The sequence below is a fragment of the Amphiura filiformis genome, chromosome 2 (genome assembly GCF_039555335.1).
Source record: "Amphiura filiformis chromosome 2, Afil_fr2py, whole genome shotgun sequence".
In the NCBI taxonomy this organism is placed as follows: domain Eukaryota; kingdom Metazoa; phylum Echinodermata; class Ophiuroidea; order Amphilepidida; family Amphiuridae; genus Amphiura; species Amphiura filiformis.
The window spans coordinates 83176730-83194534 of record NC_092629.1 but is presented as its reverse complement, the minus strand read 5'-3'; the positions used below and the strand labels follow the sequence as shown (position 1 = coordinate 83194534).

The window sequence follows — 17805 nt, the reverse complement described above, 5'->3', positions numbered from 1 at the left end:
TAGACACGGAAGGGGGGTCTTTCAGTGAGAAGGTCTCAAAAGGGGTCTTTCCGTGAGACTCGGGAAAATTTGACCAAAAAAGGGGGTCATGAGACTGGGAAAATGTTGTGGCATATAAAAGTCAATGCAATTATTTTATTTCAAAAATTTCAACAAATTGAAATTTAAAAAAAAATTATTGAAAAAAAATAATGAAAAATGGGGTCATCCAGTGAGAGATTATCAGGAATTTTCCCAACATTTTTGAAAAAAGAAAAAAAAAAAAAAAAAAAAAGAGGGTCACTGAGTGAGAGAAAGTTCAGTAAAACAAAAAAGGGGTCATTGGGTGAGGCGGAGTTGAAAATTGGGGATCAATGTGGCCGCACATCCCCGTCACCCATTTTAGTGAGTGCCCCCCTGGATTATATAGGCCTACCTCATAGAGTATAAAAATGCGACATCTACAAGTACTATAAAAGCTCAGGTGCTTGATTGAGAGGTTGCAATTTTTATACCAACGTCCCCCGCGAGGGACGGATCACACTCATGGCTCATTTACCCAATTATAATTGCAACATGAACAAGTCATGCAATACCCCAGCAAGTTGCCACCCTTTAGAGTTGAACCCAACCTCACACACACTTACTTGAGGCGAGTACACGTATTTCTGCGCCGGCCATTGTATCCCAAATGGTATCGCGTCCTGGATCATGACAAATAAAGTGTTGGCACCGTCACACGGTTGTTTGATGTGATCATTTATTAATATTTCTAACAAAACATTATTATAATGTTCAATTCTAGACCTGAATAATACCAACAGCTATCACACTAATAAGCTGTATATATACACATACATTTTGTAGCAATTTTAACATAGATTTTTGTTTCTACGAGGAACATTCAAAGAGTTCTACCTCCATCGTCACACCCCTGTTATCTTTCGTGCCAGGATGTTGAAATTACATGATTATATTCTTGAATATTGGCTACAAAATAAAAGTTATTTGATTAAAAGGTGATTTTTGCTTGTTAAGATGTGTTTGGTTAAAGTGAATATAGATTTGATACGTCGGAAACGGTCTTGAAAGAAAGCCTAATTTTGATTATAGAAGTTGCCAACATCTATGTGGAAATCATGATTTATTTCTGAAAATGATTAAATTGCTTTATTTATGTTCAAATAATTTAATCAATATCCAACGCTTGCATATAGTACAGTTTTACTGGGTATCGTGTCTTTTGCACAACAAACCGATACATGTTCAGAATAGCCTTCGTTTTGACCCTTTTCCATAGGCTGTTGACTTCGATCGGGTGAGCACTTGTTGGTCCAAGTCATATTAATTGGTTCATAACTTAAAATCAAATAAGTCTTATGTTTTTGTATTTTGTAAGTATGTACAATGTTATTAACAAACTGTTATTTCTTATTTCCCCGTCGAGATGCCCCCATTGCTTAAAATAAACGTAATTACGAATTACCCTTAATGTGGTCTAGTCAAAATCCGGCAAAATTCATTAACGTTTGTGTGTCTGTTGAACCCTTCGATGTTTTCTTCTCAAATAAAACATGTTTCTTTTTGTTTTGAAGTTCCAAAGCATTTATATGAGCTCAAATAGGACTCAAACATTTATCCTGAGTAAACAGTTGGACAACGACATCTTGAAAACATTTTTATGGATGATGCTTACTAAACATTTGGTTTCAGTTTTAACCGTTTCCGATGTACCAAATCTGTACTCACTTTAACCAATATATTTTAACAACCAAAAATCACATTTTCATCAAATAACATTTATTTTGTAGCCAAGATTCAGGAGTATAATCATGGGCAATTTCAAATGCCTGGCATATCAGAGATGTGATGATGGAGGTAGAACTTTTTAAATGACCCTCGTATATCAAATTATTCATCTTTTTCTGCTTTTTGTGGTAATTTTTATTCTATAAACTGTACATTTGTGTGCAAATTGAGGGCGCTATTTACATTATTTTAAATTTAAATTAGCCAAATAATATGAGTTATACCTTACATTTCATGATAATAATTTTTTTTTAACTCTCTTGTCACTTGTTAGTCTGCTGGCTGTTTTTCTAATACCATTTTACAAATGTCTACCCCTTGTATAGATGCAAACAAGATTTAAGATAAATAGCGCCATCATTGTTCAACTTTTCTTTAAAATGACTCAGTTTTACATGCCATCAAACTACCGTGGTCATTCTCTTTTAATTGAGACACTTAGCTCGTTAAGTTTTGCGTAGACACTATCATGAACGTTCGTTGCTAGCTATAGATACCCGGGTATAGATATCAACAGAATTTTAAACTTTTGATCTCGTAAGACCTCTATTTCGGTCACAGCCCCTTCTACCATTGCTTGTTTCTTTCTCATTTATTAATATGTTTGAGTGATTTTTTAATCCTCATATAGAAAGACGAGACCATGAACAACGGTGAATGGGATGTTGTGCGAATCAGTTCTGTGTCGAAGACTACAGAAAGAGACAGGAAAAACTACAGCGATCTTGAGATCACAATTCACATGGAACGGCGCCCTCAGTTTTATTTCATGAATATCATCATTCCGTGCGTTATTATTTACTGCCTTACACTATTTGGTTTCTGTCTGCCAGCCGATTCTGGCGAAAAGGTTAGTTTCAGTTTATTTCAAGTCATTGTTAACTTAGAAAGGAATGAACGAAAATTCCACAAACGATCGTCCTTTCTTTAGTGGAAGGGGGTAGAAAAATGTAAAAATCTATAAGATATCGGTCAACGTCGTTCTTTTAAGGTTTGAATTTTCAATATTTCACACTTACGTTAGAGGGAGGGAGGGGGTTAGCCACCTAATGAAAGCACTTTCGTTTATAGGGGCAGGACGTCAATTCCCTCAGTGCTGTACCGTTAAATGGGGTAACTTCGGTCAGCGGGGTAACTTTGGTCGGTCAAATATATTTTTTCAAATGGTCATATTTTTGTACAGCAATATTGTTTTTAGTCATATTTGGTGTCAATTTGTTAAGAAATATATTTTGAAGAAATAATAGTCGGGATTTTTGACCAAAAATGAGCATTTTTTTACATTTTTTTCTGAAAAGTCAGTGACCAAAGTTACCCCCATTTTACGGTACTCAAACAATTGCCTCCATCTGTTTTTGAAGTCAATTATCTGGTCGGCTGTTGTCTATTTTACCGGTGGTTATACTTAAACAAATTCGAACATACAGCGTTAAATCTTCAGCAACTCCAACGGATTATATCATAAATAAAATAATATAAAGTTTTGCGACTTTACGTCAAAATTTATGATCTTGGCTACCACCGCCTTGAACCGTGGCAGACGATGGTGGACGACATTATTCAATGTGGCAACAGCCAAAAGCGTAAACAAAACAGACAATAGGTGGTGATGTGTTACAAAATTGTAGCATCCATTGTGGATATTCCAGCTGCTGACTACCTTTCCATCAGAAGTGGCAGGAACATTGACTCACTGAGAGGCCACAGTCATAAGTTCGTCCAACAGCGTGCAAGAGTTCTAGCTTTCCAGTACTCGTTCTTTCCATATACCATCAAGCTATGGAATGATCTTCCTCCATCCTCGTTGCAGCTCCGTCCGTAGAAGCATTTCGGCACGGACTTGCTAGCATCCAGCTTCCATAATTGCTGATGATATTTTTACTCGCACAAAGCACTGTATATAATAAACTTTCTTCACGTTCATCACTAGCACTTTTGTTCGCCTCGCCATGTTATTATTCAAGGTGCAGCAATACTCAATTTTGAGGGATGCACTGTATCGAATGAAGATGAATATGACGGCAACACTGCCTGCACGCCGGACGCAATTATTTTTTCCCGAGCCAAACGTTTTTAGCTCTATTGGCCCCATAATACAGAAAAAAAATGCACAAAATATATTTCCCAGTGCAATGTATACATTTTCACATGAAAATAAATAATTTTAGACTCAAAGAAAAAAAAAGAAAAAAAATTCTTAATCATGCATTGCCGGGGTGGGGAATCGATCTCGGGACCCTCTGCGTGGGAGGCGAGACTCTTCACCATTACACCACGTAATCGCTTTAGTACACAAGGGAAATTTTAAGTATATATCGTAACATATCGTGCGTTATTCATACAAAAAAAATAAAAAAAACAGTACTTACAATGAGGTTCACTGGCGAACCTCAACGGATTTAGGCTGATAAGATAGTGCTTAATAACATACGTACAGTTTTGGAATAATTTGAGACAATTTTGTGTTTACGTGTAAAACCAATGACGACGTCAAAATTCAGCCAATCTTGGCCGGCCCCCCCTGAACCGTGGCGGATATGATTTAGCGCCACCTCCAATATTTCTCGAGCTAGTGTTAAATTTATACCAAGAGGGCGTATAGACAACGTCATCTTCAAGGGCGCATTACACCAAGTCAATACGCGAAAGGTGTAATGGTGGTGAGTTCCGATTAAAAGTATAATGGTACTAGCTGGAGACAATGTGGTGTCCTTAGGGACCATGTTCTTCGTGAGGTTGGCATGTTCTGAATGCTAGCCTATTAATAACTAAAATAGATATGAAATTATACAAATCGATTTCACAAGAAAAGTAGGCCCTGTCCGAATTACTGCAGGTGGCGTAGATAATATTACCCACCAAAATTGTTGATGTGCCCCCCGGATCTCGCCTACCCATAACAAAATCGTCGCCTTTACTTCGTCTCAGTCTTTCTTCTAATTATTATAGTTCGTCTTCCTCTTCTGCTTTCAGTTCTATACAAATTAGAAATAACCACGACATCTGAAATAACAAATATTGCTTATTTAACATTCCATTAAGTACTCTGCATAATAAAAATTAATATCAATTTAGGCCTAGATAAGAAATGAATGACTTCCCTATAACCATTATGGACTCTGTCTCTCAAATGGCTTATCAACATATTCAATCTTTACCATTTTAGGCAGCATAAAAAGAGAGGGGAAATCGGTTACTTGTAAGACTGGAGAGGTGGTAATTTGAAAAACCATATTAGTGCATAGTGTTTGGTGTGTGATGACACCGAGTAGTTTAGGCCCAGGCCTACATAAGATTCCTTCGATTAAACCCATAGCCACGAAGCCCAAAGTGACTGAAACATCAATAATTATAGACTATCAAATAGTGATGGGCCTCCGAACAACCAACCCCCACCTACCCTCAAACTTTGATCGACCCCTATACCTCCGGGTAAGATGGTAATGTTTTTCCGGTTAATGTTAAAAATGAGCAGAAACATGGCAAGTGATGGACTTGCGATAGCCCAATTTATTTGAGCGGGTTTTTTTTAGTACAATGGGAACAATCTTTATGGGGTTTGCCCAACCCCTATAAGATAAGGGTTCAAAGGATTATTCTAACCCGCATAGGCATACCTGCCCCCCATATTATCATGTTTAGTTTATTATAATAAAAACGTGATCTACAAAACGATATCCAACAAATAAGCAACAATGTCTAAAGGCTTGCCTCAAAGAGTGTCATGTTCGCCCCATGTGCATGATTCTTCTCGGGAGGGGAACACGCCCAAAATATTCGATCTGGTATATCATTAAGTCAAGAACCGCAAAACCTATGGAAATATAAATTCGATTATTGGCATTCTCATTTCCTGTAAGATTAATGTATATAGTATTAAGAAGTACGCTGCAGTTTTTGAGATAACTCTAAGCCTTTTAAACAAAAAGCGTTGCTTATGCCAATTTATATGCACGGCCAATTTATATGCAGACCAGTATTAGGCCTATATACACGTACTGCAATTTTTTTCTGGGAGCAACAACACTTGACAAAATTATTGATATGAAGGGGCATGTACCTTCAGAGTTGAAATCTCCGGGTGTCATTCCCATTTTAGAGGCGACGCGTAGGCCTATACACTGTTAGAAAAAAACCTGTATTTTACCGGTAAAATACCGGCGTCCCAGCTGCCAGTATTTTACCGGTAAAATACAGCAACCATAAACAAGAATTGACCGTTAATTGAACAATTCGTTTGATTTTTAACGGATGCTGTATTTTACCGGTAAAATACTGGCAGCTGGGACGCCGGTATTTTACCGGTAAAATACAGCAACCGTAAACAAGAATTGACCGTTAATTGAACAATTCGTTTGATTTTTAACGGTTGTACGTTTTCTCCTAAAAACCGGGTTTTTTTCCTTCGTGCCCGTTACTGGTAAATTAACAGTGGAATAATGCAATAATACGACATTTAACGTTTTTAAGAGGTCCTTAAATTCTAATAACAACGTTAATTAACGATAACAGTGTTATTTTATGGTACTTTCTACATAAATGACCCGTTATTTGGAGTATCTGGGCAGTATAAATGCCATCTTCAGCCGTAATATAACACTATACTATCTCTTAATTAACAACATTTTAGGTAAAATGACGCTTGACAATGTCAACAAACGATGTTTTAATGTTATTTAACAGTTGGCGTGAACATACATGATAGATGTTATTTTACTGAGATCGTGTATAATTTCAGTTCTACTGTAAATAAACGTGGCAGAATGTTATTCCATAGTAAAATTGTATATTTCAGGGAGTAACGTAAACAAACTATTGTACTGTAAAATAGCGTTGAAGGCGGTTATTTTACAGTCACTTTGTATATTCCACGTCAGGTCGTTATTTCACAGTCAATTTGTATATTCTAGGTAGCAACGTAAATAAACTTTTGTAAAATAAAAAAATAGCATTGAAGACGTTATTTCAGGGAGTAACGTAAATAAACTATTGTACTGTAAAATAGCGTTGAAGGCGGTTATTTCAGTCAATTTGTATATTCCACGTGAGGCCGTTATTTCGCATTCAATTTGTATATTCCAGGTAGTAACGTAAACACAGGTTTGTACTGCAAAATTTACAATACAAACTAGTTTATTTACGTTTAATTGCAGACGTTGCTACAGGTAACGTAAATAAACATCTGAAAATTAAAGTTGTTGACTGATCATTAATTGTTATAAATCATGCCTTCGTAACACATTCATGCTGTGAGTACTCAGCAAACTAATTTGAAAAGGAATAAACAACAAATCACACGAAGGTGTTTTCACAATCTGTTTATTAATCAGCACAGCTGAGATAAACAACAACAAACAGATGAACAAGATCAGTAAAATCTTATAAACATTGGTTTCCTCAAAATGCAGAGATCCCTTTGTTGAACTAAACCCTCGAAACTTACACATGCAACAAATACAATGTATCAATATACATGTAAATCTGTCAGTCTATATCAAAACGACTTTTGGTACAATAATACAGAGTATGAAAATGAAATTAAAAAGATTAGTCGTGTCCACACAGTAAGGTTTAAGACATTTAAACCCAGGTTTAAATTCAGATGGATTTAGCGGCGGGTTTAAATTGCTGTCTGAACGATCATCGGATTTAAGTCTAGCAGATTTATCGAGCCCTAAATCCGCCAATTTAACCCTGCTTTTGACCAGGGTTAGTAGCGGGTTTAAGCTTAAATCCGCTGTGTATGAACGGTGTTCGTAGAGCTGTCGGGTTTAAGGGGTAAAAACTAACATAATGCCCATTGAACTACGCAGTTTAGATAGAAGCGAACTCTATTACATGTATTATGCCTATAGGGTGCCGATTTCATGATGGAAGCAGGTATTACGAGTTGAGTTATAAATTTTAGAATTTCATGTTTCATATTTTGATCGCGTTAGGCCCCTACTATATAAAAGTCACGGTCAACGTTTTTAGCTATTCGGGGCAGCAGAGGAAAGGGGCTAGGGCAAATTTTCATCATGCTGTAGGCCTATATCATTCGAATGTCAACAACGGGTATTTTCGTGCCAAAGTATTGCTTTGAACTTGAAGATAAAACATCGAAAATTGTCATGTGCACACTTGTACATTTCGTATAATCGAAAGTTCTAAGGAAATATGCTCAAATAGCACATAGTCTAAACCCGGGTTTAAGCTTATTGGATTTAGGCACTAAACCTGACTGTCTGGACGTGCAGAGATTCTATCGGATTTATTTTAATTGCAGCGGATTTATAGATGAGGTGACATGTGTTTACATTTGATACGCCCCCTGTTGGTCTGAGATGAAAACTGACAGGCAAAAAACACTATGGTTTACATGGAAGAAGTTGATTTTTATTCATTAAGTTTGATTTCAAAGCAAATAATACTAAAAATGTTATCAAACTTGTTTACAAATGCATCAAGCTATACACATAATATCACACAAAATTTCAAAGGTTTTTAAAAGTCGAGTTTTGAAGAGATTTATGTGGTCTGTCATAGACACTCCTGTGTTATTTTGCCTGACTTGAAACAACAGAGGGCGGTCTGAATGTAAACATGTGACATCATATGTCACCTCATCTATAGGTGATAAAGATAAACCTGGATTTAAATACATGTGAGAACGCAGCTTAAGTTGACTTATTTCCTGTGTAACTAAGTAAATAAGCATTTAATTATTACAAATTTGGTAGCATTTTTAGGAAGTGAAATATAAGTAAAAGTAGGCCTTGATGATTAACTAAGAGTATCTGATTTCTTATTCTCAGACCAAGTCCATCGTTTTGATATGAATTGACACAAATAGCAATAGCAATATAAATAACGTGCTATTTTTATATTTTCAACAACTTCACTTTCACATAATTTGAGGCCAAAAATATAAACTCAAACATAGAAAATCATGTATAGGCCTGCACTGTGAATTCCCTTCTTGGAATTTGTTCATTGAATACTTCTTGATATCTTCTTAATGTTATTTTTGATATTTTTATCAACTTTACACTTTCACATAATTTGTGAGGTCAAAAATATAAACTCAAACATAGAAAATCATGTATAGGCCTAGGCCTGCACTGTGAATTCCCTTCTTGGAATTTGTTCATTGAATACTTCTTGATATCTTCTTAATGTTATTTTTGATATTTTTATCAACTTTACACTTTCACATAATTTGTGAGGCCAAAAATATAAACTCAAACATAGAAAATCATGTATAGGCCTAGGCCTGCACTGTGAATTCCCTTCTTGGAATTTGTTCATTGAATACTTCTTGATATCTTCTTAATGTTATTTTTGATATTTTTATCAACTTTACACTTTCACAAAATTTGTGAGGCCAAAAATATAAACTCAAACAGAGAAAATCATGTATAGGCCTAGGCCTGCACTGTGAATTCCCTTCTTGGAATTTGTTCATTGAATACTTCTTGATATCTTCAGACTTCTTAATGTTATTTTTGATATTTTTATCAACTTTACACTTTCACATAATTTGTGAGGCCAAAAATATAAACTCAAACATAGAAAATCATGTATAGGCCTAGGCCTGCACTGTGAATTCCCTTCTTGGAATTTGTTCATTGAATACTTCTTGATATCCTCTTAATGTTATTTTTGATATTTTTATCAACTTTACACTTTCACAAAATTTGTGAGGCCAAAAATATAAACTCAAACATAGAGAATCATGTATATAAGCCTGCACGGTGAATTCCCCTCTTGGAATTTGTTCATTGAATACTTCTTGGTATCTTCTTAATGCTATTTTTGATATTTTTATCAACTTTACACTAAATTCATATAATTTGTGAGGCCAAAATATAAACTCAAACATAGAAAATCATGTATAGGCCTGCACTGTGAATTCCCTCTTGGAATTTGTACATTGAATACTCCTTGGTATCTTTTTAATGATATCTTTTATATTTTCATCAACTTAAGGAGGAGCTGACCCTTCGCGTTTTTTTTTCATGCACCTAATTACTAACAGTATTCCTGACTATATTCTGAAGAATTGGGAAGGGCTACAAAAATCAAAGTTACCATGACTATAGCCAAGATTACCATCATCATGTCTATGAAGTTTGATTTTGTTTAGCTTTTACAAATTTTCTTCGAGAGTGTAAAATGTTCGAAAAACAAAAGTTTTGAACATTTGACACTATATGCGAAAATCAATAAAAGCTAAACAAAATCAAACTACATAGGAAGGATGACAAAAACCTTAGCTATATTCATAGCAACTTTCATTTTCTAGCCTTTCCCAATTATTCACAATACAGCCTAGAGTAGTACCGCTAGGTGCACGAAGGGTCGGCTCCCCCTTAAAACTTTCACAAACTTTTTGTGAGGCCAAAAATATAAACTCAAACATAGAAAATCGTGTATAGGCCTGCACTGTGAATTCCACTCTTGGAATTTGTTCATTGAATACTCCTTGGTATCTTCATAATACTCCATGACTTAAACAGATTACAAAGACTAGAATAAATACTTGATGACAGAGGCCAAGTCCCAACCCAAACTCACTCCATAAGTAAGCAATGTGCTGGTGGTATGATTTGAACCCAGAATCTCCTGGTCACTAGTCTGTACAATTAACATGATTAATGGTACGGTACTGTAGAACTAATCACAGTAATGCTAGACAAAAAGCATTGATCACTTTTCAATTAGTTTTGAGTGGAATTATCAATCTGTCTTGAGTTTTGCCATAGAGTAGCCCATGTCTCTCACTGGTGAACTATCAGTTCATTTGTAATACTTTTAGCTCCCTTATTTGTGAGTCTCACTATGATTGGCTACTTGGGCAACTGGTGTGTTGCAACTGGTTCGACCACGTATTGTTCGTGTATTACACAATAAACAGTGGCGCAATATTGAACCAGCACTTTTGTTTCACGATTGCCGAAGTTTGAACCCAATCATAGCTCTAGTAACCAGTCACATTTCTCAATTGTTGATATAGATATATGCAACAACCTACTCTGAACAGAATACATAATTCAGAACAGTAAACATCAATTCGACATCTGATGATTTAGATGATAAGATATAGCTTCCTTTATCCGTTCAATTTCAAAGTCTATAGCCAATCACTTTCAAAGTCTTTCAGTTTGTTACATAGTTGGAGGACTTGTGGATGAACGGCTGTCTTCTTGCCTTTCTTTTTACTTCTCTTGGACCCTTGACTAGGGTTGATGCCAAGGAAGCACCTGAAATCAAATTCATACATTCATATCAGTTCATTCAATATCAGTGACAATACATTGTAATTTGTAGTTTTATTATTGAATAATATTCTATGTAAAAAGATTTTCATAGACATTGAATGCTGTTAACATAAGTCACAAACATCTAAGAATATGGTTCATTCATATATCAAAAGGGTTTTGCACTAAATTATTACAACGAAAGGTATTTAAGTTGAAACTTATGCACTACATGGATTTTTCATATTAGTTTATTTTGAAGGACTGTATAATTTTAACATTTTTGACCTACTGTGGACTAACCACTCTACAAATTATGATTTTCCCACTAGTTACAGGCCCATACACATCAACTGACACTGATTGATGATCACATGATTCAGGTGTTTCTGTTTAATGTTAAGGTTGGATTCAGGTACAGCAATTTGTCCATTTGAACTGTTGTTGAAATCTATACAGCAGATTTGCCAATAATAAAATGAATATTTTAACTTGTTTCCAGCATTACTAAATACTATTTAAAAAAATATCATCAGACATTGGAAGCAATCAAAATATGCACATTATTTAGTTTTCATCATTGTTATTATAATTAAAAAGCTACAAGGGCTACAATAGTACATGTACAATGAAACCAGTAATGAATGACACATTATTTGAATTCCTATGATCATTTTACATAAAACTCCTCAAATCTATTATAAAAGTTTCAAAATTATTGCAAAAGTTTCAAATAAATTGTGAAATAGCTTCTTGCACCCTCAGTTCATCCAATCCATAATGTGTTGGGCGGTACAAAATGTTAATAATGAAAACACATCACACAACACCTCAAAGCAAATGAAGCAGAGAAATAAACATCCTTATATATAATCTTACCTCTGAATAAATTCCAATGTTGCTCCGATATTCTCAGGGTACTCGAAGTTAAAGACGTAGAATGTAGAGAACCACAGGGCCAATGCTGACAGCTGGTTGGTGATGAGATCAATGACTATACCTTCCCATTTATTGTCAGTGAGAACTTGTTAGTGTCAAATGGTGAATCTCCTATTTAAAGTAAAGAAAGATAAAATGCATTGCATACACACAATGAAAGGAATGCCAGTTAAAGGGACAGTCAGTGATTGTACAGAGATTCAACATCCCCTTTTAATGTTATGTATAGGTAGATATACCAAAGATCACTTTAATTCCAAACTTTTAGCCAAATCTGACCTTCCGTTTAGAAGTTATGCAATATTGTGTGCATTGCATTGTTCCATAGGCTTCTATGCCGAATTTCTGATGCCCGCGCATCAGAAAATAAAGATTTGACTCTCGTTCACAAACTGTATAGTTTGTGCAAGATTCCTTTTCAGGCTAACCTTCCCCAACAAGCAAAAAAAAAGGTATGTGTGAAAAAAGTTTGACCTTGACCCGCAGATCTCTGACTGTCCCTTTAAGCATTCGCACATGATTTCATATTGAAAACAATAATAAATTCCAAAGCGATTATTGTTTCCAAGTAAAAGTACTACTTTTTCTGAAAGAAAATTTGATGAGGAATTCAAATCTGTGACTATTTTCCTTCAAGTGTAGAAGAAATTTAAAACAAACTGATTTAAAACTATGACAAAATTACATATTTTGGATCTACCTGTAACTTGGTTGGACAACATTATGTTTACATTACAAGTTTGTCTCATTTGAAGGGCTAGTATGTCCTTAACTGATGAACTGGCATCTGTGCAGTTTGATTACTCTCTCAAAATTACATTGAATTAATTTATGAACTGACACAATTAGCAACCAAGATTGGCTCCAACTTTATATTGGGTGATAATGAATAAAACTTAACTTCTAAACCTCCTTTTAGCTACTAGGCCTATGTTTTAAGCTAAAGCAATACTGACATGTCAGGCTATATATTTAGTTCAGAAAATGATCTTTCTTGGCTTTTGTCAGTTAGGCCTAAGTGTTTCCTGACTGGATTATGAGTGTTTGTTGCAAAAATCCACAAGAGAATTTCTATGCTTATTCATTTATTCCCAAAGTTTCATGACCAGGTTTTTGCTCTTTGCTGGATAAAAATCAAATGTGCAAAAATTTAGGTACTTTCCAGAAAAATGTAATTCAAAGATTATTAAAATGTCAATTTAACCTCTCAATGAGCTAAGTCAATTGTCTTTACAAATTTTTAAAGGTAGAAAGCAAATTGATTTTAGAGCTTATTTTTTTCGACTACTCTCAGAAATAAGGGTTCTAAAAGGGTTCTTCACTTGTCCTCTATATCGCACCCTTTAAGGTTCTAAAAGGAACCACTAAGACACTCTAGGGAACCTCTATTGGTTCTTAATGTAACAAGCTATAGAACCTTAAAGGGTTCCTGAATTTTCTGTAACCTTTTTGAGGGTTCAATAGCCAGGGTTCCATATACTGGACAAAAAAGGTTTCAGTTGGCACCCCCTTTTTCTGAGAGTGTAAGTGATAATCGATAGCCAATAAAGCCACAATGAATAGAATTTACCATGGGCAACAAGACAAGGTGTTGCCGGTAACTCCAGTGTTTCAATGGTAGAAGCTGAAGTACTTGTCAAGGTCTATTTGAAATATAAAAGAAAATCAAGTTCAGTAAAACATAATTACAAAGTAGCAATGGTATCAATGTGTACATGATCTGATATCGAACATTTAAATAATCTCTCCCCTGAAATTACAGTTATTTTTTACTTTTGTATATTGTATCGTAAAAAAAATGGGATATTTGATAAAAAACATTACATATACAGGAAAATGTAAAATTCCTAATTTTTCACCGTATTTTTGTATATAAATTGTTTTAAAACGGTAAAAATTGTATTTTTCCTGTAAATTAACGTTCATTCTCCTGCAAGTTGTGCAACTGAAAAAACTGACCCGAAATTGAAGTTTGAGAAACTGACCCAAATGACCCACAGAAAGATAAGCATTGATCTATGGTACCGGTACATGGGCATTTAGATCGTACCATGCACTTAAACCATGTGAACTAAAACAACTAGCGTTTACTTGCCTGTCTCTGTTAAAGTTGACCAGCAAAGAAGCGATCTAGCAAACTTATCAAAGTAAAACACTTCGACGCCACGGTCGTCTTCTTCAAGTCCTATCGGCCGATATACGTCTCATTACAGCGCGCAACGGCTACTCCCCGGGGCTGCTCCTCTGCATGCGGTATTCTGATACTAACAGCGCATCCTCAGTTCAATCAATTATGCATAATTACCCAGGAAAACGGTCTATAAAGTATTATTACAGGAGACCTGTGAACTTACGGGTTTTCAAAAAAGAAAATACATTTTTATTTGTTTGTTTCTGTAAATTTACGGATTTACCAGAACATCCATATTTTTTCTGTAAAATAACATTAATTCCGTAAAAATACGGAATGATTCCGAGTTGTTTGGAATATTTACCGTTAAAACTCTACGGAATATTACGAATATTCTGTATTTTTAAGGAATATTTTCCGTAAGAAACCTCGTTTTATTCTGTATTTTTAATGAATAAGTTTTACGGAATGAATAAATTACAATTTACGGATGTTCCGTAACCCTGCTGCCGGAATGTTCCGTAAAATAACGGAATAGTTTGCTTCTATAAAACTATGAAAATATATCTCAAAACACTTAAAAGTGAAGTATAATGTTGAAAAACAATTAGGGTCCTATGTGTTTTTACCTGCGGTAGGATCAATTCACATTTATATTATGATTTAATTTGATATTTTTAACAGTGATGGTGTTAATTAAAAAAAAAAAATGGTGAAAGTCATATTTTACCTGTAAATTAACTTCATACTAATATTTTAACGGTTTAAACGTATGTTTTATTTGTAAATAAACAATAAATTACATTAAAATTAAATTATAAAAAAATTGCAGATTGTATCGTTAAAAAACAAACTAAACTTTAGATTGACAGGAAAACGTTAAATTGATGACTTTAGCGTCTTGAAAACGGTAAAACTGTTAATTTTTCATGTAAATTAACGTTGAACTTCAATTGTGGTACGGGAAATTGTAAATTTACGGTTGTTTACCATAATGTTGTGTAAAATTTGTTCAAATATAGTTTTACCTGTAAATTAACATTCTAACAATTTTTAACAGTGTTAGTAATGCACTTTTAAAAGAAACTGTAAGAAAACGTTCAAACGCATGTTTTTATATTTAAATAAACAGTAAATTACATTAAATATACAGTCATTTGTTTAATTTTGCACATTACATCGTAAAAAACCGAAACATTACATTGAAAGGAAAACGAATAATTATACTGATTTTTAGCGTCTTTTTGTATATAAATTGTTTTGAAAACGGGAAAAACTTTTAATTTTTCATGTAAATTAACGTTGAACTTCAATTGTGGTACGGGAAATTGTAAATTTACGGTTGTTGACCATGATGTTGTGTAAAATTGGTTAAAATATGGTATAAGCCGTATTTTTACCTGTAAATTAACATTCTAACGATTTTAACAGTGTCTGTAATGTAATTTTAAAAGAAACTGTAAGAAAACATTCAAACGCATGTTTTTATTTGTAAATAAACAGACAATTACATTAAATATACAGTCATTTGTTTAATTTTGTATATTGTATCGTTAAAAAATAAACTAAACATTACATTTACAGGAAAACGTAAAATTGCTGATTTTTAGCGTCTTTTTTGTGTAAATTGTTTTAAAAACGGGAAAAACTGTTTAATTTTCATGTAAATTAACTTTCACTTATTTGTGATACGGGAAATTGTAAATATACGGTTATTGACCATAATATGTTGTGTAAACTTTGTTTAAATATGGTAAAAAACCGTTTTTTTACCTGTGAATTAACATTCTAACGATTTTAACAGTGTCGTAATGTACTTTTATAAGAAACTGTAAGAAAATGTTCAAACGTATGTTTTTATTTGTAAATAAACAGAAAATTATATTAAAATTACAGTAATTTGTTTAGTTTTGTATATTGTTATCGTTAAAAATAAACTAAACATTACATTTACAGGAAAACGTAAAATTGCTGATTTTTAACGTCTTTTTTTGTATATATTGTTTTAAAAACAGGACAAACTGTTAATTTGCATGTAAATTAACTGTCACTTCAATTGTGGTACGGGAAATTGTAAATTTACGGTTATTGACCATAATGTTGTGTAAACTTTGTTTAAATATGGTAAAAACTGTATTTTTACCTGCAAATTAACATTCTGACGATTTTTAACAGTGTCGGTAATGTACTTTTAAAAGAAACTGTAAGAAAACGTTCAAAATTATGTTTTTATTTGTAAATAAACAGTAAATTGCATTAAAATTACAGTTATTTTTTACTTTTGTATATTGTATCGTAAAAAAATGGAATATTTGATAAAAAACATTACATATACAGGAAAATGTAAAATTCCTAATTTTTCACCGTATTTTTGTATATAAATTGTTTTAAAACGGTAAAAATTGTATTTTTTCCCTGTAAATTAACGTTCATTTTTAACAGTGTACGTACATGATTTAGGGATGTTAAGACCCCAATTTTTAGCATTCATGGTACCTATATAGGCCCAATACGACCCCTTACTTTTCCGTTAAATATGTTAAAGGTCCTTATTTTTCAATTTCAACTGCCACTAACTTTTTAAATATATTCATTTGAAGGCATTTAAAACTATAGCAATTCAATGTTCGAGGCTTCTGCGGGGCTGTCTTTTTTTTAGTGCCCCACCAAGGTCCAAAAGCTCGTCTCTCCTCAAAGCCCACTTATATATTATTATCTTTCACCTATAATGTCCCTTAAACAAAATGACACATCCCTTCTTTAAAAAGTTTCAGCCGTACCGATCTCAGTATTAAAGTGCACCACAGATTCTAAGGAACTCTCCGGGTTGAGATCCGGTATTGGGCGTAACCCTGCCCACGGGTCACCGACCAATAGAAGGAAAGTTTGCGAACTTTAATCCAAACTCAAACTCAAAGTGATGTATCTGCCATGTTATCTACTAGTTGATACAGCATTTTGACTTTGTGAGGAGACAGATTTAAAAGCATCAAGACAAAATGTGGTATATGTTTTGTAATTTGCTCACAGATACTGTGTATTTTGGGGAGTGCTGCAGAATTCAACTCTCGTGTCTTGAATAAGGTCGACGCGTGTCTATCGCGAGATAACGATAATACAATAAATGATACGAGGAATAAGAATAAACATACGAAACCAAACTAAAAGTTCGTATCACAAATCAAATCCGAAACAATTTTCTTTTATATCTGTGGTTTATTTGATTGTTAATTGCATTTCAGATGAACTTATAAGGCATTGTTAATGAGTCCTATTAATTTAGTTTGACTTCCTCATACGATATACCATACATATATTGATATATTGATATTGTCAACTATTTCATGGGAATAATTGAAGTTGGTTGTTTCTTAAAGGGACATACAGAGATTTTTAAAACTATACATTTTTTGCACTCTTAAAATAGTGATGCTGCTGTAACTAACCCATCAATGAAAAAGCTGAACACTGCAACTCTTAAGGGATCTGGAATGAGCGTTTTGAGCGTTTCGACAGTATATTTTTGGGGGACATAAGAGCACATCAGACATATCGAATTGCATTCTGAATACGAAGAATGTCTTTCTGATATCAAATAATTTTCATTTTTGAAATTCACGATATAATACAAATTTTATGACAAATTATTAAAATTTGATATTTTTCACATTGTTGATATATAACAGTTCTCGAAGTAAATTTTAT

The 17805-nt window shown here is 33.8% G+C and overlaps 1 protein-coding gene and 1 long non-coding RNA gene across 2 annotated transcripts in view; one reads left to right on the top strand and one right to left on the bottom strand.

The window, feature by feature from the left end:
* The window catches only part of LOC140146711 (neuronal acetylcholine receptor subunit alpha-7-like), a 73885-nt gene that overhangs the window by 43400 nt on the left and 12680 nt on the right, over positions 1-17805 (top strand). The window contains exon 6 of the mRNA XM_072168584.1: positions 2420-2638. Within this exon, the coding sequence (XP_072024685.1) occupies positions 2420-2638 (219 nt within the window). The remainder of the gene's footprint in view (positions 1-2419; positions 2639-17805) is intronic.
* On the bottom strand, positions 10097-14199 carry LOC140146710 (uncharacterized). The gene is made up of 4 exons (XR_011858290.1): positions 14065-14199; positions 13540-13612; positions 11910-12080; positions 10097-11033 (listed from the first exon to the last, which is right to left on the bottom strand). It is a non-coding gene; the product is annotated as an uncharacterized lncRNA (long non-coding RNA).